Here is a 22,153-nt window from a genome sequence, read left to right as displayed (position 1 = left end):
CAGAGGTATGTCTGATTGCCAGCTTAGGCCCAGTCCCCCGGGGAGTGGGCCTAAGCCAGCAGATGGTCATCCCCCGAGGGGTCCCAGACTGCGAGAGGGCACAGGCCAGGCTGAGGGACCCACCCCCTCTCCCTCGAGTGCACAAATTTTTGTGTACTGGGCCTCTAGTAAATAATAATAGTAAACTCTATTTTGTGTACTCACAACTATAAACCTACTTTTGCCCCACCCTTTATTGTTATAATTGTTCTATTTTATTAGTAGTTATTGTTATTCTCTTATTGTGCCTAATTTACAAATTAAACTTTATCATAGCTTAGCATGATAGAAATAATTTCATATATAGCGTTTGGTGCTATCCAGGTTTCAGGCATCCACTAGAGGCCTTGGAATGTTTTCCCCATGCATAAGAGGCACTACTGTACATATTTATTTTATACATATTTTTTACTTAACTGAAAGTACGTTGCATACATGATGTTCCTTTATCTCTTTATCCCACTCCATTGGATATTTCCTAAAAACAAAGACATTTTCTAACATAATGTCAGTACAGTTATAAAGATTAGGAAATTATCATTGATACTAGAGGCCTGGTGCACAAAAATTTGTGCACAGGAGAGGGGGGTGGGGGGTGTCTCTTAGCCCCACTTGTGCCCTCTCACAGTCTGGGATCCCTCGGGAGATAACCACCTGCTGGCTTAGGCCCACTCCCTGGGTGGCAGATGGCAGGCCCGATCCCTGAGTGCCTGCCCCGCCTCCCTGGGTCACGCACACGGCAGGGCCGATCCATGGGTTGGGACGCCGCCCCAGGCGGGTCGCACACAGGATGCCCAGGCGGGCCGGCGGATTGCTGCTGCCCCGCCTGGCCGCCCTGGGTCGGGTTGCACATGAGATGCCCAGATGGCGGCTGGGTGGGCTGGCCGATTGCTGCTGCACTGCCCAGTCGCCCAGGGTCGGGTCACACACAGACGCCCGCTGCCCCGGGTCGAAGATAGCAGGCCGGGATGGCGGCAGGGCAGGCGGGATGGCGCTGTCCCGCCCGGCCTGCAATATGCAAATTAGTCACCATCTTTGTTGGTTAATTTGCATATCACGCTGATTAGCCAATGGGAGGCGTAGCGAAAGTACGGTCAATTACAATGTTTGTCTATTATTAGATAGGATAGTATTCTATCTGATCTCAGACATTATTCAGATTTTTTTCATTGTCCCAATAGTGATCTTTATAGCAAAAACAAATTCAAAGTACAGTATAGGAAACATAGTTAATGATATTCTAATAACTGCACATGGTGCGAGGTGGATATTAGAAATATCAGGAGGAACACTTTTTAAAGTACATACTTGTCTAACCCCTATGCTGTACTCCTGAACTAATATAAAATAAAATGAATGTAAACTGTAAGTGAAATAGTCAAAATCCTATCTAATAAAAGAGAAACATGGTAATTAGCTGTACCTCCACTACCCTTCCCATTGGCTAATCAGGGCGATATGCAAATTAACTGCTAGCCAAGATGGCGGCTGGCAGCCAGGCAGCTTGAAGCGAACATGAGACTTGCTTGCTTCAGTGACGGAGGACTCCAACATTCCCCGCCTGCCGCTGCTGGCCTCTGAGCTTGCAGTTTGAAACATTGTTACAAATATAGAAGCTAAACAAAACCCCAGAAACCTGCTTTCAGCCAGCTGGGATCTCAGAGCTGGAGTTGAAACAGTGTTTCGATTATAGAACCCAAACAAACCAGATACCTGCTTTCAGCAGCGGAGGCCTAAGAGCTGGAGCCAAGCCTCAGAGTTAAAGCTGGCCCAGAATAAAAAAAAAAAAAGAAAAAAAGGAGCGATTGAGAGCTTTAGTCACCCCCAGCCTGAAAACAGCCCTCAGCCCCTCACCCAGACTGGCCTGGCACCCCAGTGGGGACCCCCACCCTGAAGGGTGTGTGACCAGCTGCAAACAGCCATCATCCCCTCACCCAGGCAGGCCAGGCACCCCAGTGGGGACCCCCACCCTGATCTAGGACACCCTTCAGGGCAAACCAGCCAGCCCCCACCTGTGCACCAGGCCTCTATCCTGTATAGTAAAAGGGTAATATGCCTCCCAGCACCGGCATCAGCGTGACAGGGGGCAGCGCCCAAACCCCCGATAGCCCTGCGGCTCTGTGTGTGACGGGGCGGGGCCACAACCTCCCTATCCGCCCTGCTCTGTTAGTGACAGGGGAAGGCACCCCAACCCCCTGATCAGCCCTGCTCTGTGCCTGATAGGGGGAGCTCCCCAACCCCCTGATCGCCCTGCGGCTCTGTGTGTGACAGGGTGCGACGCCCCAACACCCCCCCCCCTCCATGGGCCCTGCTCTGTGTGTGACGGGGTAGAGCCATAACCTCCCCATCGGCCCTGCCCTGAGTGTGAGAGTGGCGGCGCCCCAACCCCCTGATTGGCCCTGCTCTGTGGGTGATAGAGGGCGGCGCCCCAACCCCCCCCTCTCCCACGGGCCCTGCTCTGTGTGTGATGGGGTAGAACCATAACCTCCCCATCGGCCCTGCTCTGTGCGTGACAGGGGGGAGCTCCCCAACCTCCTGATCGACCCTGCTCTGTGCCTGACAGGGTTGCGCCGCAACCTCCCCATCGACCCTGCCTTGAGTGTGACAGGGGGTGGTGCCCCAACCCCCGAATCGGCCCTACCCTGAGCGTGACTAAGGGTGGCATCACAATGTTCCAATCCACCCTGCTCTGTGCATGACAGGGGGCGGCGCCCCAACTCCCCAATCGGCCCTGCTCTGAGCCCGACCAGGGGCTGCACCTAGGGATTGGGCCTGCCCTCTGCCACCAGGAGCAGGCCTAAGCCAGCAGGTCGTTATCTCCCGAGGGGTCCTAGTCTGCGAGAGGGCACAGGCCGGGCTGAGGGACCCCCGTCCCCCCGAGTGCACAAATTTTTGTGCACCGGGCCTCTAGTATAATAATAAAATTAAAAAAAGAAAATTCAGAATCATGCATTGCATTGACTCATCACATCTCCTTTGTTTCCTTTCATTGGGAACAGTTCCTGCAACTGTCTTTGTATTTCATGCCATTGACATTTTTTTAAACTATATTTTTATTGATTTCAGAGAGGAAGGGAGAGAGAGATGGAAACATCAATGATGAGAGAGAATCATTGATTGGCTGCCTCCCGCACACCCCCACTGGAGATCGAGCCCAGGAATTGACCCGGACATCCTGGTTCATAGGTCGATGCTCAACCACTGAGCCGTGCCAGCCAGGTGCCATTGACATTTTTGAGGAATGGAGGTCAGGGGATTTTGTAAAACATCACTCATTGTACAAAACGTCTGATGTTCCCTCATGATTAAATTAGGTTATACACTTTGGGTCAGAATACCACAAAAGTGCTGTATTCTTCTCAGTGCATCAGATTGTGAGGTACATGCTACTTGCTTCATTACTGATGATGTTAACTGATCATTTGGTTAAGGTTGTATCATGTGAAGAAATACTTTGAGACTATTTAAATATCTTGTTACTCCTCAAATTGTACTTACTAATTTTAACATCTATTATTGATTCTTGCCTAAATTATTGATGCTGTTTTAATAATATTTTAAAAGGTTTCCATTTGTTGATAGTGTAATAAAAATACAATTGATTTTGTATACTGACCTTGTATCTTGTGACTTTGATAAATTCACTGTTAATTCTTACAGGAGAATCCCTTGGGATTTGTGTAGATCCCTTGGGGTTTTCTACATAGTCATATTGTCTGTGAATAAAAAGTTTTCCTCCTTTCCATTCTTCATGCTTTTCTTTTTCCCTTTTTCTCATTTTATCACACTGACTAGTATCTCTAATATAGTGTTGAATAGAAATGCTGAGAGTGGGCATCCTGGTCTTGATCCTGATCTTAGGGGGAAAGTGTTGAGTCTTTGACCATTAAATGTGATGTTAGCTGTAGATTTATTTATAAATGTCCTTTGTTAGGTTGAAGACATTCGTTTCTAAACCCACTTCGTTTAGAGGTATTTTTTATGGATGTGTGTTGAATTTTATCAAGTGCCTTTTCTATTCTACAAGGTAGATTTTAATAAATCATATATTCCTTTAACAAACATTCTCAAGATTATATAAGATGTAAAAAGATAAACTGAGGCACATTACATTTTGAAGAGTTCATTTGAGCTAATGATTTTAATCGGGCAGCCAAAACTGAAAATGACTAGAGGTGCTCTCTGGGCTAGGGTAGAGGTTTTTATAGAGAAACACAGAAGCAAAGAAATTATTTAATTGGCTGTAGCTTAAACAGTTGTCTTATTTAGGGAAATCTAGTTATTTTGGCTGTATGGTAGTTGTTCTTGAGTTTAATTTTCTCAGATTAAATTTTAATTGGCTGCCTTTATTCTTGCATTTCATTTTCTGAGATTCGAGTGCATTGACCCTGGCTTAGAATTTTAGGTTGTTTACATAGGCTCCCTAAGGCACTGGAGTCACCTAGTCTAGTGGCCTCTTTTACTATTTTATCAAAATTAACAGTCTTTGGGACTATTAAAAAAAAAAGTTCTGCCTGGCCGGTGTGGCTCAGTGGTTGAGTGTCGACCTATGAACCAGGAGGCCATAGTTAGTTCTATTCCCAGTCAGGGCACATGCCCAGGTTTCGGGCTCAATCCCCAGTGGGGGGCGTGCAGGAGAAAGTCGATTGATGTCTCTCGTCAGTGATGTTTCTGATGATTCTCATCATTTATGTTCCTATCTCTCCCTCTTCCTTCCTCTCTGAAATCATGTGCCCTGACCAGGAATCGATGGGATGACCTCCTGGTGCGTAGGACCATGCTCAACCACTGAGGCACACCGGCCAGGCACTCAGGGTTTTATCTTTTAACGAATATACTTTGCCAAGACTGGGGCTAATAATGTTGGCTTCTACCAAGAGACTAGATAGGGCTGGAAAAGCCAAGAAAGTAAAGGGAAAAGGGCAGAGCAGGGCTAGTCAACGTTGATGTCACCTCAGTAAATCCTCACTTAACCTGGTCAGCAGATTCTGTGACTATAAGCGAAAGGAAATGACATTGTAACAAAACCAATCTTACCACAGACTAGTTGATATCCAGGAGAGTTTTCTGCGGTTTGAGTGCATTGACCCTGGCAACTCATCAACATGTTAATGAAACAATGTTATTCAAGGACCTGCTGTACAAGTCAAGTGTAAGGCACACGTTGTAATAGGTAATACCATTTTCTACAAAATCAACATATTCTTTTATTTTGTAATCCTCACCAGAGGATATATATTTTTTTTTTCCCCAGAGGATATTTTTTCCATTGATTTTCAGAGTGGAAGGGAGGAAGAGAGACAGAGAAACATCTATTGGTTGCCTCCCACTTGCGCCCGTGGATGGAGCCTGCAACGAGGTACGTGCCGTGCGCTTAAACGGAATTGAACCTGGGACCCTTTAGTCCATGGGCCGATGCTCTCACCAATGAGCCAAACCAGCCAGGACAACATATTCTTTTTTCCCCCCTTCAAATTCTACAAAGGCTTACACATCTCCAAAAGATGTGTAAGCATTTGAGGCTAACACATCCAGAGAGTAAAGGCTTAATCCTGGAACCTTAAAGATAGTGTTGGGTAATAAAGCAGCCGGATAACTAGAGTTTTCTCTTTACAAGGAGTGGGAGGAGAGTATATTCAGAGGAAATCTACCTCCTGGTATGGGGAGCAGCCACCAACCACAGTTTGAGTTCTCCTTAATTTTAGTCACTAGATGATAAATTCAGCTCCTCTATCAGCTCAAAATCAGGCCTTTTAAAACAATTACAGTCAAGGCTTCTGTAGAATTTCCTTTGTCTTTGTCGTTCCCTTTTCATAATCAGAGTTGAGCACAAAAAGACATCTAGTCATAGCCTATGTTTTTCTTAGCAAAAGGCTTTTGTTTTCTAATTTCACAGCTTGTCAGTTGGAAAGAGACGAAGTAACTGAATAGACCACCCTAAAATTAGCTCCTTGCATGAGCCTCTTCACTGTTTCCTCAGGAGGGAAGGCCAGCGTCAGGCTGACCCAGAGTTGATCTGGCAGCTTATCGGAGTCAGAGTGAGAGTGCTAGGTTGGCTCTTCTTGGTTCTTTTGGACTTGCCCTCGCGATTGCGATATGATTGCTGCTGCTCCATCCATCACCTCGTAGCATGCAAAGCAGGAATTGGAGAAAGTGGGATGGCGGACGCTCAGTGGCTCTTCCAACCTCTGTTTCTTTAATGAGGAAGGAAAAAGCTTTCTCAGAAGCCCCCACACGACTTCCCTCTTAATATCAGATTGGCCAGAAGTGGGTCATGTGTACTTCCTTGGACCAGCCATCGGCAGAGGGACTTTGATTGCTTTGACCAATCACGGTTCATCCCTTAGTGTTGGGTGTGAACGCTCTGATTCTTTTTCAAAATTGCCTGGTCAGTTTTTTTAAAAAAATATTTTTATTGATTTCAGAGAGGAAGGGAGAGGGAGAGATAGAAACATCAATGATGAGAGAGAATCATTGATTGGCTGTCTCCTGCACACCCCCCACTGGGGATCAAGCCTGCAACCCAGGCATGTGCCCTTGACGGGAATCAAACCTGCGACCCGTCAGTCCGCAGGCCAATGCTCCCTCCACTGAGCCAAGCCGGTTAGGGCTGCCTGGCCAGTTTTGATTATTATTTGTTCCTTCATCATCCTGTCTATTTATTTCTTTAAACTATTACAAATGCTTTTATATTGTCTGTTTGATATTTTCAATATATGCAGCATTTGTGGGTCTGTTCTGCATCTTGTGGTTCCTGCTGATCCTAAGTCATGGCAGCTTGTTTCCTCATGCCTGTGTGTGTGTCTGTGTGCCTGTGTGTGTGCCTGTGTGTGTGTCTGTGTGCCTGTGTGTGTGTGTGTGTGTGTGTGTGTGTGTGTGTGTTCTGTTCTTTGGGAAGGTAGCTATGGGAGATCTTGGAGGACTGGGTTTGAAGTACGCTCCTCCAAAGAGTATTTGCCCTGGTGTCGGGTGACACTGTGTACCCGGGACCACTTACAATGTTCGGCTTGTGTTTTTCCATGCAGAAGGCTAGTGTGAGTTTTTGCTCCAAATCCTTGAGAGGACAAGCTCATGGTTAGGAGTTGTCCAGAGATAAATTTTCATCTTTTCTCTGCTGTCCTCCAGAGCGAAGGCTCCCTCTCTCTCCATAGGCACGTTTCCCCTGACCTACTCGTGGAGGAGGAGCCCAGCTCTATGTGGTTTGGTGGTGGGCTCTGAGATACTGTTCTTCCTTGCTTGGAGCGCAGGCCTGGTCTTCTATTCCCCACTGCTCCCCCCCCCCGCGCCCCCCCCCCCCAAGGGCCCTTTAAAATCAAGCTCTGTGTGCCACCCAGGGTCAGCACTGGGACAAAAACCACATCAGAGCCACCCACTGTATCAGTCAGGGTCCCACCAGGAGGCTGAAACCACACCAGTTATTTTAACAGAGGGAATTAGTGACTGATGAGGCAAGAAGACTAAGGAATGATGAAGAAGCAAGTGCAGGGAGCTGCTGCTGCCTTTTGCTCCCCTAGGGTTGGGGAACAAAAGGAAAAGGTAGGAATGATTGAAACATAGATGTTGGAGGTTGTGTTCCATAGAGCTGAAACTCAGACCCTGGGAGGGGCTGGATGAGGCGGGTTCTGCAAGTGCTAGGAAGTGCGAACTGGACTGCTCTGCTGCCCTGGGAAGGAACACTTGCAGAAGCAGAGGTGTGTGTGTAGGGCGTTGGGGGTGGGGTGGGGGTGGGGGGCGATGCTCACAGGATCTACAAGGAGCCGATCCTCCTCCCTCCTCCAGTCTTGCAGCCTGTCTCTAGCTCCCCCTGCTGGCACAGCTCTCTCATTTCTGGCCTCTGATAACTGCTCGCCTTTCCACTGACCCGGCCTTGCATTTCCAAAAGGTGCTTGAATGCTGTGCCAGTCATCGTGAATCTTCTCTGCTGGGAGGGTTCGTTCCTTAGGTCGCGCAGCCCCGCCATATGGCCAGATATGGAAGGCTCTGTGCAAGAATTTAAGAAGGATAATTCAGATCTGTACACAGAAGGCTTCCTCTGGGACCTGTGTCAGGGAAGGACTGACCGGAGGCCCAGAAACAAGAGAAGAGTCTAGAGACCTTGAGGCAGGTCAGGGCATGAGCTGGATCTGGCGACTCCCTAGCTTCTTCTCGGGCCCCCTGCCCTCTTCCCAGCCCCTAGGATGCATCATTTAAAGGAGCCAGCCTCATTTATTGTGCCCTCTCCCAGGTCCTTCTGGTCACCTCGTCTTTCATGTCCCCTTCTGAGAGCCGAAGTGGCTCCAACCCCAACCGTGTTCGCTTTTTTGGACCTGAGAAGCTGGTCCGGGGAGCGGCTGAGAAGCGCTGGGACCGAGTCAAAATTGTTTGCAGCCAGCCCTATAGCAAGGTACCTAGGGTGGGAGCGGGGAGTGCAGGGTCCTTGGTCGTGGGTGAGGAGAGAGCGGAGGGGCCAGTATGAGTCACAGTGGGCTGGGAGGACTGGACAGCTGGTATCCCCATGGGACCATGAGGAGGCCGTCCCTGAAATGGGTTTGAGTTCCCCCTCATATGAGGCTTTGTTTCCTGGACGATGTCTTGGACAGTGAACTGTAGGACCTCAGAGGGGAGCTGGGGGAGGGGGACAGCTGACTTATTGGAGAGGTGGTCTAGGAGAGTGGGCCTAGGAGTTAACATCAAGAGAATGAAGTCAGACACTGGGTTTAAAATTGGCTACACCACTTTTTACTGTGTGACTCTGGGCAAGTGACTTAATCTTTCTGGTCTCAGTTTCCTGATCCTTATGGGTTGCTGTGAGTTAGGATGCTAAGCTGTGATTACAAGATCCATGTGGTAATGACACCACACAGTAGAGGTATCCTTACCGGGGAACTGTCCTGGGGGGTGTTTGGTCATCCAGGGACCCAGGTTCCTCCCATCTTGTGGCTCTGCATCCAGCTGGCAGAGGGGGAAAGAGCCTGGAGCATTTCTCTATTCCCGAAGTGGCACGCAGCACTCCCTCTATTCCACTTGCCCATTGCTTATGCGGCTAACGGGACTAATGCATGTAAAAGGGCTCAGAGCTGTGCTGACCCAGAGTTAGGGCTCCGTAACAGCTGGATGTTATTATTGTCCACAGTTTCATACAGACATCTCCCTAGGCGAGGCAAGAGCCAGAGGGAGGGTTCCCTAAGTTAAAGGGACTTGGGGCCAGGCTTCAGTCCTTGGCCAGATTCCCTGACTCCAACCCCTTCTTTCCCAGGACTCCCCCTATGGCCTGAGTTTTGTACGGTTTCACAGCCCTCCAGACAAAGATGAGGTAGAGGCTTCACCCCAGGTAAGCTTTACCCACCACCCCCAGAGCCTTCTCCCTCTCTCTTCTCCCCCACCTGCCAACAGTCCACACCCACTGCACTGACCTTCTGGGACTTTAGAAGGTGACCAAGCTTGGCCAATTCCGTGTAAAGGAGGAGGATGAGGGTGCCAGCTCCCTGAGACCAGGGGCCCTCTTCTTCAGCCGGATCAATAAGACATCCACTGGTGAGTGTGGAAAATCAGGCCTGAGTGAGTACAGGGTTGGGACCTAGACTCCTGGGTCTGAGGAGGCTGGGGGCCTGGCCTCCTGGGTCTCTGCTGGGAACACCCCTCTGTAGCATGGATAGGAACTGAAAGCCTTATCCTGGTTCCACTCTCTCCCTCTGTAGCCACAACCAGTGACCCAGCAGGACCCAGCTATGCAGCTGCCACACTGCAGGCCTCAAGTGCCACCTCCTCAACCTCTCCAGCCTCCAGGGCAGTAGGCAGCACCTCCAAGGTGAGATCATCAGACCCTGACGGGTGGAGAAGGAGGAGAGAAGCTAGAGGCCTCATTTCATCTCACCCCGCTTAGCCTCAGGAGTCCCCCAAAGGGAAGAGGAAGTTGGATTTGAATCAAGAAGAAAGGAAGACCCCCAGCAAACCATCAGCCCAGCCCTCGCCACCTGCCCGCAAGAGACCCAAATGTGAGCAAACTGGATTCCTTGTTCCCACAGGGGCCTGGGTTCCTGTGTCGTAGGGGTGGAGCGGACTGGGGCTGGGACTCTGGAGCTGAGGGAGGAAGGACGAGGGGTTTAGTCCCAGCAGTGCTAACTGAACCTGCTCTTTGGCTTCCGCAGTGTCAGCCCCCATCTCTACCCCTGCCACTGCCTCAGTCCCTGCCCCAGCACGGGGGGCAGTGCCAGGGAAGCCCCGAGGAGAAGGCACGGAGCACAGGGCACCCCGAGCTGGCCCGCAGGAGATGGGGAAGATCCTTAAGGGCGTGGTGGTGGTGCTGAGTGGCTTCCAGAACCCCTTCCGCTCGGAGCTCCGGGACAAGGCCCTAGAGCTCGGGGCCAAGTATCGGCCAGACTGGACCCCAGACAGCACCCACCTCATGTAGGCCTGTGACCTCCTCCTTCCCCCCTTCCTGCTACCACTCCTCCGCCTCTGTCTCCATCCTGCTCTCTCTCTCTCTCTGCCTGTGTGTGTCTTTGTCTCCGTCTCTTCAGTTCTGTATGGATCCTCTGCCTGTTTTCTCCGATTTGTACATCTTTCCTTCTGTCTCCCTGTTTCTCCCGTGTCTGTTTCTTTTTCTCTTACTCGTCTCTTCTCCCTCTCTCGGTCCTCGTCTCCCTCTTCTCTCCCATCCCTCAGATCACACCTGACTGACACCCTCCATTCTGCTCCCCACAGCTGTGCCTTTGCCAACACCCCTAAGTACGGCCAGGTCCTAGGCCTCGGAGGTCGCATTGTGCGTAAAGAGTGGGTGCTGGACTGTCACCGCATGCGGCAGCGGCTGCCCTCCCGGAGGTGAGGCCTCCCTGCACACCTGTGTATACGTCTGTATATACATATGCACATGCCTACCCTGCTCCTCATCCCTGGGCTGGGCAATGCTAGGGATCTGGAGAGAAATCAGACTGGAGCCTGCTAGTGGAGAACACCGGTGGGCCTGGACCAGAGTGAGCTGACTTCTGAGAGAAGGAGGCATGGGCTAGGAGTCGTGGAGGAGGGAGAGAGGACTTGCCTGGGGGGCTCATGCGGGCTCTGTGAAGTCTGCTTAGCGGAGAAGGAAAGGACATTGCAGGCTAGAGAAACAGCGTGTGCCAAGACTTAGGGCGGAGAACAGTGTTGGGGCTTGTTTAGATTAATTTATTTTATACTTACTTAATTTTTAAATTTATTTATCTTTATTGTTGAGGGTAGATTCATTTAAAGCACGACCCTGAAGCCCCTGCTTGGTGTCAGGCTGGCCCGTGCGATGCTGGGCACCCAACCATCAGGTCCTGCCTTTGACAAGGCCTCTCACTTTGATGATGGGCCAGACTTGTTACAAAACAGTATGGGTCTGGCCGGTTTGGTTCAGTGGTTAGAGTGTTGGCCTGTGGAATGAAAGGTCACAGGTTCGATTCCAGTCAAGGACATGTACCTTCGTTGCAGGCTTGGTCCCGGAACTGGTTGGGATGCTTGTGGGAGGCAACCAATCGATGTGTCTCTCTCACATTGATGTTTCTCTCTGTCTTTCCCCCTCCCTTAAAAAAAAATCAATGGAAAAAAATATCCTCAGGTGAAGATTAACAAAAAACAAACAAATAAAAAACAGTATGGATGCCTGGTGGTGTGGCTCCGTGGTTGACTGTTTACCTATGAACCAGATAGCGGTCGCCAACCGGTGGTCCACAGACCACTGGTAATCCGTGAGGTCCAAAAGTTTGGCGACCGCTGAACCAGAGGCTAAACCAGAAGATCACGGTTCAATTCCTGGCCAGGGCCCATGCCTGAGTTGCAGGCTCCATCCCCAGTAGGGGGTGTGCAGGAGACGGCCCATCGATGATACTCTTTCATCATTGATGTTTCTCTCTCTCTTCCTTCCTCTCTGTAAACCTTCCTCTCTGAAATTAATAAAATATATTTTTAAAAATAAGATTTTAAAAAACGTATGGAGGAAGGCCCAAGGAGAAAGCGCAGTGTGTAGGGGTCTTCAAGGATGAGAAGAGTTTACCAGGCTGAACACAGAGCCTGCTGGGTGGAGGATCCCAAGTTGGGGTCAGCCTGGTGTCTGCCCCGAGGAGGTGCAGGTGGGCTCTGCTTGCTGTGGGAGGCAGGAAGTGGCAGGAAAATGAGGCTGGGGCAGCAGGATCCATGGAAGGCTTTGGAGCTGGGGAAGGACAGGGTCAGATCTGAGGCCCATGATTTCGAAGGGAGACTTGTGTTATACTCCATGGGAGAGAAGACCTGAGTGTGTTCAGAATTGGGGCTGTGCCTGCTGTATTTGAGAGACTCCTTATTGGGGGCGTGGGGGAGGGAGCTGGAGGTGGAGGTGGAGGCTGAGAAGTGGTGGGATCAGCTCAGAAAGGACTTCTAGTGCCTGGCCAGGGCAGGGCTCTGTCCAGGTCCACAGACCCCACATTTATAGCTCGGGAATCCAGACACCTCTGGAAGCCAAAAGTGTTTTCTGGATTTAGCACAAACACTGGCTGCATGATCATCTTGAGCTGATGCGAGGCTATGTGTGACCTTTATTCCATTAAGTACATCATCATATTGTTTATAGAAATATTCATGGGCTTGATTTACAGGGCACTTCCTCCTTCCACACAGGGGGGTGGTATGTAGCAATCTGTATATCTCTAAAATCTGAAAATTTCAAAGTTCTGAAACCCACTTGGCTCAAGGGTCTCTCTGTGAGCAGCAGGGAGCCGGGGAAGGTTTGGGAGGGGGAGGGGCAGGCTCTGTTGTGGGGCTGGAGTGTCTAGGCCAGGCTGCAGGTGGGGACCTGGAGGAGGCTGGGGCCTCGGGGATAGAAATTGGATGGATGCGGTCTATTTAGGGACAGAGGAACTGGATTTGGATCATCTGCTCAAGATTACTTTACCCAGCAAAGCTATCATCAAGAAAAGGCAATAAACGGTGCTAGGTTTGCAACTGGGGCTTTTTTGTTTTGTTTTGTTTTGTTTTTGGTTGTTGTTTGTTTTTTATTGCTTTCAGAGAGGAAGGGAGAGGTAGAGAAAGATAGAAACATCAATGATGAGAGAGAATCATTGATCAGCTGCCTCCTGCATGCCCTCTACTGGCATGTGCCCTGACCAGGAATTGAACTATGATGTCCTGGTTCATAAGTAGACACTCAAACACTGGAACTACACCGGCCAGGCTGCAGATAGGATTTTTTATTTTTGCCAACTGGTTTTTGACCAAAAAAATTAAATTCAGAAAGCACTTTATATTTTTAAAAGTTGATGATGGAAGATTCCCGGGTGATGGCTCTCCCCACAATAATCAAAAATTGAGTTTTTAAAATCTTTTAGTTCCAGACACTTTAAAGAAAAGTCTTATAAGCCTACCATTGATACTTTAATCAACTATGACACTTTAAATTCTCTGAATTTCCCACGAGCCAGTGCTGTCCAGTGAGTGTGACTTACCTGAACAGGGTTTCACCAGCTTTGGAAAAATCAAATTATGTGCAGATGGTCTTCATGTGCGTACCATCAAAGTAAAGCCAACACATTCAATTGCTTCTGCTACATAATTTGCCCTGGGATTAAGGCAAAGTAGTTAATCTCTCTGTGCCTTAGTTTCCTCATCTGTAAAATGGGGCTAAGATTCCAACTACCTCAGAATTCCGTGACTCCACATTTGTCAAGTGTTTATTTTATTTTATTTTTTAAAAAATTAAATCATTATTGTTCAGATTTTTACAGTTGTTCCTCTTTTTTCCCCCCATAGCTCTCCTCCACCCGATTCCCACCCTCCCTCTGCCCTTACCTCCCCTGCCACTGTCCTCATCCATAGGTGTACGATTTTTGTCCAGTCTCTTCCCGAAACCCCCCACCCCTTTCCTCTCGAAAATAGTCAGTCCACTCCCTTTCTATGTCCCTGATTCTATTATATTCACCAGTTTATTCTGTTCATCAGATTATTTATTCACTTGATTTTTAGATTCACTTGTTGATAGATGTGTATTTGTTGTTTATAATTTGTATCTTTACCTTTTTCTTCTTCTTTCTCTTCTTAAAGGATACCTTTCAGCATTTCATATAATACTGGTTTGGTGGTGATGAACTCCTTTAGCTCTTTCTTATCTGTGAAGCTCTTTATCTGACTTTCAATTCTGAATGATAGCTTTGCTGGGTAAAGTAATCTTGGCTGTAGGTTCTTGCTATTCATCACTTTGAATATTTCTTGCCACTCCCTTCTGGCTTGCATAGTTTCTGTTGAGAAGTCAGCTGATAGTCGTATGGGTACTTCCTTGTAGGTAACTGTTTTTCTCTTGCTGCTTTTAAGATTCTCTCTTTGTCTTTTGCTCTTGGCATTTTAATTATGATGTGTCTTGGTGTGGTCCTCTTTGGATTCCTTTTGTTTGGGGTTCTCTGCACTTCCTGGACTTGTAAGTCTATTTCTTTCACCAGGTAGGAGAAGTTTTCTGTCATTATTTCTTCAAACAGGTGTTCAATATCTTGCTCTCTGGCACCCCCATAATTCTGATGTTGGTACACTTGAAGTTGTCCCAGAGGCTCCTTACACTATCTTCATATTTTTGGATTCTTTTTTCTTTTTGTTTTTCTGGTTGGGTGTTTTTTGCTTCTTCGTATTTTAAATCTTTGACTTGATTCTTGGGATCCTCTGGTCTGCTGTTGGAACTCTGTATAATATTCTTTTTTTCAGTCAGTGTATGCTTAATTTCTAGTTGGTCCTTTTTCATATCCTCGAAGTTCTTACTAGATTTATTGAGGGTCTCACTAAATTTAACAGTGGTTTCTAGAAAATTCTTGAAACACCTTATAACTGTGGTTTTGAACTCTATATCCAGTAGTTTGCTTTCCTCCATTTCTGTCATTTGTGACCAGTTTCTTTGTCTCCGCATTTTGGTTGCTTCCCTGTGTTGGTAGAGTGGTTTTGTGTGCTAGGTGTCCTATAGGGCCCAGTGGCTCAGCCTCCCCAATTACCTGAGGTGGACACTCTTGGTGCACGCCCTTGTGGGCTTTGTGCACAGTCTTGTTGTAGTTAAGCCTTGATTGTTGTAGGTATCACTGAGAGGAATTGACCTCCAGGCCAATTGGCTGTGAGAATCAGCTGTGTCTACAGTGGGAGAACTTCTGTGCTGGAGACACCCTTATGGAGCAAGACTTACTTCAGTGGGGCTTTGGTGCTCACTGAGTCTGCCCCCTGAGTGTGTACCTTATGGATCTGAGGAGTTGTAATCTGGATGGTCCCACTCTGACCACTGGGTACACTGGCTCTTGGATCTCTAAAGGGGTGCTAATTTAGCCTCTGCCTGAAGTTACCCAGCAGGAGCTATGGAGAGATCTGCAGATTCCTCTTCTTTGTTTGGGGTTTGGAGGTGCCCAGATGAGGCCCAGCTGTGAAGCAGTGCAAGCTGCTGTTGGGCTTTGGGCCTTCTCTTGGAAGTTCTGTGTCTCTCTGACCCAGCTGCAGTTTGTTAGGTAATTTTCAGATTGGAAAGGGCCAGGCCTTTTATATGCAAAAGCCTCTGTGCATAGCTTGGGTGGGGCAGGGTCTCTGGGAATCAACAGGGCGGAGCAAACCGCTATGGTGGATCCTCAGCCCTGCCCTAAGAGGCCCCAAGTCTCAGTTTCCCATGGTCATTGCTGCAAGCACCTCTGAGATAAAGCCACCCTCGAGTTCCACCCGCTGCCAGACAGTCCAGTTTCTCCCCATATGAGTCTGGGTTCCCAGAGACTCGCCCGGAGCAGGAGTTCAGAGCAGTCGGGAGCTTGAGACTCCCTCCCGATTGAAAAAAACAACCTTGTCCTCCGTTGCCAGCCCTCTCTGCGTGCGCCTCAGTACTCCTGCACTTTACTTCCGCACCTCCTCTGAGTCTCAGTGTGCTTTTCTCTTTCCTTCTAGTTGTAGAATTTCCTCTCAGCCAGCCTTCCCGTGGTTCTGGATGATGTCCGTTTTGTCTTTTAGTTGTATTTTTGAAGTGGTTGCGAGGCAGCAATTTCCGGTGTTTACCTATGCCGCCATCTTCTGTCAAGTGTTTAGAATAGTGCCTGGCACTTAGGAAATCCCGTATAAGTGTTAGCTATTGTTATTATTAGAACTAGGAGAATTCTTTTCCTGGAGTGTCAGCAGCTTAAGGACCATGAACATAGTGCCAAGGTCTTTAAAAATGTACTTGCTGTTGGGAATTTTCCCTTAATTTGTAGGCATTCTCCTAAAGAGAAACTGACTTTGATTCTCAAAGGGGAACATTATTTCTGATTTTTTTTTTCTTTCTGAAATGGGGCATTTCTTCCGCAAGAGGAGGGAGGGCAGCCAAGGGGAGCTCTGGTCTCTCTCCTGTGTGTGTGGCTGGGGTGACGGGGTCAGCGGGGCCTTCCAGAGCGGGGAAGAGGCAGCTGGGAGAGTGGCCATGGTGTGACCCTGAGCACCCTCCCTACAGGCCCCAGGGAACAGGACATCCTGTGTGTCTGAGGCCTGATTCCTTCCCCAGGTACCTCATGGCAGGGCCAGACTCCAGCAGCGAGGATGAGGGTGGCCCTCACGGTGGCGGCAGCGGGGATGAAGCCCCACAGCTTCCCCAAAAGGTCCGCTGTCCCCTGACCAGCAGTGGGAGGGTGTCCTGGGAGGAGGATATGGGTCTGTTGTAGCCCCCAAAGTCTACTCCTGCCTCCTGTGGCTCACCTCCCCACATTCTCCCACCCACCCTGCCCCTTGCATGCTCACTCACCCACTTCCCCTCCTCAGGCCAAAACCAAGGCCCCTCAGGCAGCGGGATCCAGCTCACCCCAGACAGCCTCCACTCCAGAAGAGACCAAACCAGCCTCACCCGGGTCCCAGGAAGATACCCACACTGAGGGGGAGTGGTCAGGTCAGCCTTAAGGAGGAGGGGTCTGGGGGCCTAGAATTCTGAGGGAGGAGGGTTCTGGGGGCCTGGACTCCTGGGTCTGAGGGAGGAGGAGGAGGCTGAGGGCCCCTGATAACTGGATCTGGAGGGCTATTGAGGTTGGGGGTTAGGATGCCTGTGTGAGACTGTGCAGAGGGTTACCAGTCTGTCCCTCTAGGGGACATAGGTGGGGATAGTCACCTTGCACTGACTAAGCTTCTGCTCGCAGAAGGACAAGACAATGGAGCGGAAGATTCTGAGGACACTGAGGATGAGCTGAGAAGGTAGCATCAGGGCCAGGGGGTCCGGGTGGGCCGGGCCTTGGGTAGAGGGGATTGGTGTGCATACTCTTCCCCACCCCCTCCTGGCTCCCCCAGGGTGGCTGAGCAGAAGGAACGAAGGCAGCCCCCTGGCCAGGGGGAGAATGGCGAGGACCCATATGCAGGATCCACAGATGAGAACACCGACAATGAGAGTCCCCCAGAGTCTCCTGACCTGCCAATTCCTGAACTCCCAGGTAGGAAATCCCCCTCCCTCCCTCCTGAAGTGGGATCTGTCCCTCTCAGTTCTCATCTGTGACTTGCTCCAGCTAGCCTAGGATTGCTGCTACCCACCCTGGGACTTGTCTCCTGGTCTCCTCCCGCCACTGCCTGCCTTTGCCACCTCTTCGTTCCCTTAGGCCTGTTCCCTTCCCTCCCCTTCCCTTTCTTTCCCCCATCACAGCCCAGCACCAGGCAGGCGTGACCACCCCCTTTGGCTCCTCTCCAGGTGTGAACAGCGCCTCCCTCACATCAGAGCTTAACCCCCCTAGGCTTCAGGATTACCTGGAAGGCTTTTAAAATCTGCAGATGCCCAGCCTCCCACCCCCACCCCTCAGTTTAGTTTTTGTGTGGGTGGGGCAGTCGAAAAGGAATGAGACCAACCAGATGAAAAAGTGGCCGGTTCGTTAGTGTCTGACCCGGCCACGCTTATTAAGTGGCAACAGCCCATTTGTGACTTGGGAGAATGGGGGGCTCTCTATGAGGCTCTGGTAGGGAAGGAACTGTTTGTCCCTTCTCCCTGGCCCCTCAGCCCTTTGATGGCGATGGCAGGTGCCAGGGAATTGGGAATCATGTAAGAAGCACATTACCATCATTGGAATCGTGTCTTTTACCATTAAAGAAAACAACGGAAAACCAGGCTCTGCTGGGCTGGCTGAACTGCTTGTCCTCATTGCCCCGTCCGTTCCCTGCCCCTGTTTGGCCTCTGTGGCCCCTGGCTGGTGCCTTGGCACTTTGAGGGCCTCACCTTGGCTCTTCTACCATCTCCCCAGACTTCTTCCAGGGCAAACACTTCTTCCTGTACGGGGAGTTCCCTGGGGACGAGCGGAGGAAGCTCAGCCGCTATGTCACAGCCTTCAATGGGTCAGTCGCTGGGGGTGGGGCTGGGGTGAGGGGGGTGCTGAGTTTTGAGGAGGGATGTGGTAGGTTGTGGGAAGGAGGGCAATTGGGAGGTGGGGAAGGGGTGAACCCTGCAGGATGGGCACAGGCCACAGAGTTCAGTGGCAGCCCTGCTGCGTAGCTGCCCCCTGGCTTCCTTCTCTAAAGGGAGGCTCCCGGCCACCCTTCTGAAAGGATTAGTGACAGTGGGAGCTGTCGGTATGGTGGCTGTGGTGAGACTGGCACGTGGGACAATGGAGGACCACAAGCAGCCTCTAGGGGACATAGGTGGGGATAGGAGAGCATGGTTGGGGAGTGGGGTGTCAGCAGAGGGGACACCAATTCTCAGCCTCTTTTCTTCTCCCGCTAGGGAGCTCGAGGACTATATGAGCGACCGGGTCCAGTTTGTAATCACAGCACAGGAGTGGGACCCCAGCTTTGAGGAGGTGAGTTCAGAGGGGCAGGGAAAGGGAGACCCAAACTGCCCTTGAATCTCCTCTGTCCCCTCCTCTCTCACGTGTCCCCTGCCCCCCTGCAGGCCCTGATGGACAACCCCTCCCTGGTGTTCGTCCGCCCGAGATGGATCTACAGTTGTAACGAGAAGCAGAAGTTACTTCCTCACCAGCTCTATGGGGTGGTGCCCCAGGCCTGAAGTATGTGCTTGTGCACACACACGCGCGCGCACACACACAAGTCTAATAAAGCTGACTTGGTTTGGAGCCACTGCCTCTCACTCAGGAGTTTCCCAGAAATTCTAAGAGGCTCCCAGCTGTGTCTTCTGGTTGGTTGGTGCTTCCCCTCTGAGAGGCAGGTCTCTGAGCTGCCTGAGACTCCTGACCCGGGTCCTGGAGAGAATGAGGGCTCTGTGAGGCTCTGGTAGGGAAGGAGCTGTTTGTCACGTCTCGCTCGCCCCTCAGCCCTGTGGCAGCAGGTGCCAGGGAATTGGGAATGACACCGTAACTGTCTCATGGTTTCCCATCACCTCATTTGGGAGGTAGAAGCGGGGAAGGGCATTTTACTCAATCCACCCAAATCCTGAATCCCCTTCAAGGCTCCACTACACTTAAGGTCGGAGCTGAGCTGGGTGTTTAGAGAATCAAGACAGAAGATGGGGTGTCGTTCTAGGCAGGGGCCATGGCATGGACAAAGGCCCGGAAGTGGGAGCTGCTAGCCTGGTGTCTGGGTAGAGTTGAAAGAGCATTGCTACCCTTGGTGAAGAGGCTGTAGGGGCAGATCTGGCTAGAAAGGTGGGTACAGTCCTTGCAGCTGCAGTGTCCAGTGTGGTAGCCAATGGACACAGGTGGCTATTTAAATTACAATGAAATGAGCCCAGGCCTGTTTGCTCAGTGGTTTGGTTTAGGGCATCGACCCTTGGACAGAAGTGTCTCGGGTTCAATTCCCTGTCAAGGGCATGTACCTCGATTGCAGATTCATCCCAGCCCCAGCCCAGGCGTGAGAAGGAGGCAACCGATCGATGTGTCTCTCACACTGATGTTTCTCTGTCTCCCCTTCCTACTCTCTCTAAAAGTCAATGGAAAAAAATATCCTTGGATGAGGATTAAAAAAAATTACAGAGAAATGAAAGGGAAAATTCACTTCCTCCTCACACTGGCCCCATTTCAGTGCTCTGGCCACGGCACTGACAGCACACAGACATTTCCATCCCCGTGGGAAGCACAAGCAGGCTGACGGCACCGGGCAGAGAGTCTTGGACTTTTCCTGGGGGAATGGGGTCGGGAAGGGGTTTGAGCAGCACAAAGGGCTGGGTCATCTGGGTTTGAGATCTGCCCTTTGGGTAAACTTTTCTTGGACATTCCAAGCCCATTCCCAGCTTTGGCCCCATCAACTAACCAAGAGCCACCAATTTTAATTCTTTCTCTTGCTGACCTTTGCTTTTTCATTTCTGAGGTGAAGGTGGTATTAGATTCTGCATCCACTCGTTCACTTTTCATTCATTCATACATGTACTGACCGCTCACTATGTTACTTCCTATTGTTGCTGTAACAAATTACTACAAACTTAGTGTCTTAAAACAACAAAAATTTCTATTCTTCTAGGTCTGAAGTCTGAACTGGGTCTCACTGGGCTAAGAAGTCACCGTGTAGGCTGGCCCGCATTCCTCCTGGGGCTCCAGGGGGACTGTTTTCTGCGCTTTTCCAGCTTGTAGCAGCTGCTCACATTCCATCCCCTTCCGTAGGCAAAGGCAGCAGAGGCCAGGCAGTCTTTCCCATGCACATCGTCTCTGACACCAGATCTTTTGTCGTATTCTCCCACGTTTAGACTCCGATGACTGTGGAGCCCACATGGACAATCTGGGATAATCTCCTTTTTAAGGTCAGCCAGTTGGCAACCGGAATTCCTTCTGCTGCCTTAAGTCTCCTTTGCCACATTCCATATCCATAGGTTCCAGGGGTTAGGATGTGGACATCTTTGGGAGGCCCTTGTTCTGCCTACCATACCCACTGTGAGTGAGACACGGGCTGCAGTGTGAAAAGACAGACACACGTCCTCACTCCCGGGCTGACATTCTGCTGGGGGAGAGACAGTGAGCGTGTGTTGCAGTGTTGGGCAGGGGTAAATGCTGTGAGAGCGAGAGAGCAGGGCAGTGCTCACACTGACAGTGACAGGGCCAGGTGGAGTTATTTAGATCGAGTCATAGGAGAAGGCATCTCAGGGGACGTCCCCTTCTGCAGGGACTTGGGAAAAGGGTCCTGGGGAAACTGGTCCAGGCAGAGGAAAAGCAAGTGCAGAGACCCTCCGGCAGGACATGTGCAAGGAGCAGCAAGGCATCAGGGTATCAGGAGACCTGGGATCCACTCTGAATCAGCACTGCCCCCCGCCCTATTGTTTGGTTGCAGACCAGTCATCTTGTAAGATTGGACCAGACTAAATGAGTTTGTGCCCTTGAACCTTTGAGGTGGTGTGGTTGCTACAGAAGAACTCTTCCCAGACAGGAACTCTCTATGGATACAAGTCATGCTGTCAAGTTTGGAGGAGGGACTGGAATCCTTACCTATGCCCAGTCCCCCTCCCCCCCCCCCAGCCCCCCAGATCTTGCTGAGTAGTCTACAGCTCATTTCCATTTACCTGCTTGATTCTACCCCTTATGCTGGAGACTCCACAAACCATCTCTCAGCCCATCCTTCACACCTTTCAGGTCTCAACTCAAAAACATTATCTGCTCAAGAAAGCCTTTCCTGCCCTAGCTGGTTTGGCTCAGTGGATGGAGTGTTGGCCTGGGGACTGAAGGGTCCTGGGTTTGATTCCAGTCAAGGGCATATGCCTGGATTGCAGGCTCGATCCCCAGTAGGGGGCGTGCAGGAGGCAGCCGATCAATGATTTGCTCTCATCATTGATGTTTCTATCTCTCCCTCTCCCTTCCTCTCTGAAATCAATAAAAAAGTATTTAAAAAAAAAGAAGAAGGCCTTTCCTAACCTCTAGAATAGTATATGTTAGGTATACACTCTTATCATGCTGCATCATATTTCTAACTTGATTTGTTTATGGTCAAACGTACCAGTCTCTTCCTCTATAATTTGCTCTTTTTTTTTTAAATATATTTTATTGATTTTTTACAGAGAAGAAGGGAGAGAGATAGAGAGTTAGAAACATCGATGAGAGAGAAACATCGATCAGCTGCCTCCTGCACATCTCCCACTGGGGATGTGCCCGCAACCCAGGTACATGCCCTTGACCAGAATCGAACCTGGGACCTTTCAGTCCGCAGGCCGATGCTCTATCCACTGAGCCAAACCGGTTTCGGCTATAATTTGCTCTTTTTGTGTCTTAAAAATACTTTCTCTACTTCTGAGGTTACTAAGATATTCTCCTGTATTTCCATTTAAATTAGT

General features: G+C 50.0%; 1 protein-coding gene across 2 annotated transcripts in view; it reads left to right on the top strand.

Moving 5' to 3' along the window:
* The window catches only part of XRCC1 (X-ray repair cross complementing 1), a 36,904-nt gene extending 15,195 nt beyond the window's left edge, over positions 1-21,709 (top strand). The window contains exons 4-18 of one of the 2 annotated variants that reach the window (XM_081108148.1): positions 8,264-8,422; positions 9,275-9,349; positions 9,447-9,552; positions 9,717-9,826; positions 9,902-10,013; positions 10,167-10,425; positions 10,723-10,839; positions 16,490-16,583; positions 16,744-16,867; positions 17,112-17,166; positions 17,260-17,399; positions 18,195-18,285; positions 18,671-18,746; positions 18,839-18,953; positions 20,359-21,709. In XM_081108148.1, coding sequence (XP_080964274.1) covers positions 8,264-8,422; positions 9,275-9,349; positions 9,447-9,552; positions 9,717-9,826; positions 9,902-10,013; positions 10,167-10,425; positions 10,723-10,839; positions 16,490-16,583; positions 16,744-16,867; positions 17,112-17,166; positions 17,260-17,399; positions 18,195-18,285; positions 18,671-18,746; positions 18,839-18,952 — 1,632 coding nt within the window. In that variant the 3' untranslated portion in view covers position 18,953; positions 20,359-21,709. Of the gene's footprint in view, positions 1-8,263; positions 8,423-9,274; positions 9,350-9,446; positions 9,553-9,716; positions 9,827-9,901; positions 10,014-10,166; positions 10,426-10,722; positions 10,840-16,489; positions 16,584-16,743; positions 16,868-17,111; positions 17,167-17,259; positions 17,400-18,194; positions 18,286-18,670; positions 18,747-18,838; positions 19,836-20,358 lie in introns of those variants that run through there. The other variant, XM_081108147.1, reaches the window with a different exon arrangement.
* The last annotated feature ends 444 nt before the right edge of the window (positions 21,710-22,153 follow it).

Source organism: Myotis nattereri, assembly GCF_964212035.1.
Source record: "Myotis nattereri genome assembly, chromosome: 15".
NCBI classification, from domain to species: Eukaryota; Metazoa; Chordata; class Mammalia; order Chiroptera; family Vespertilionidae; genus Myotis; species Myotis nattereri.
Note: the sequence above shows the minus strand (reverse complement) of the source record. Positions and strands in the feature narration are given on the sequence as shown.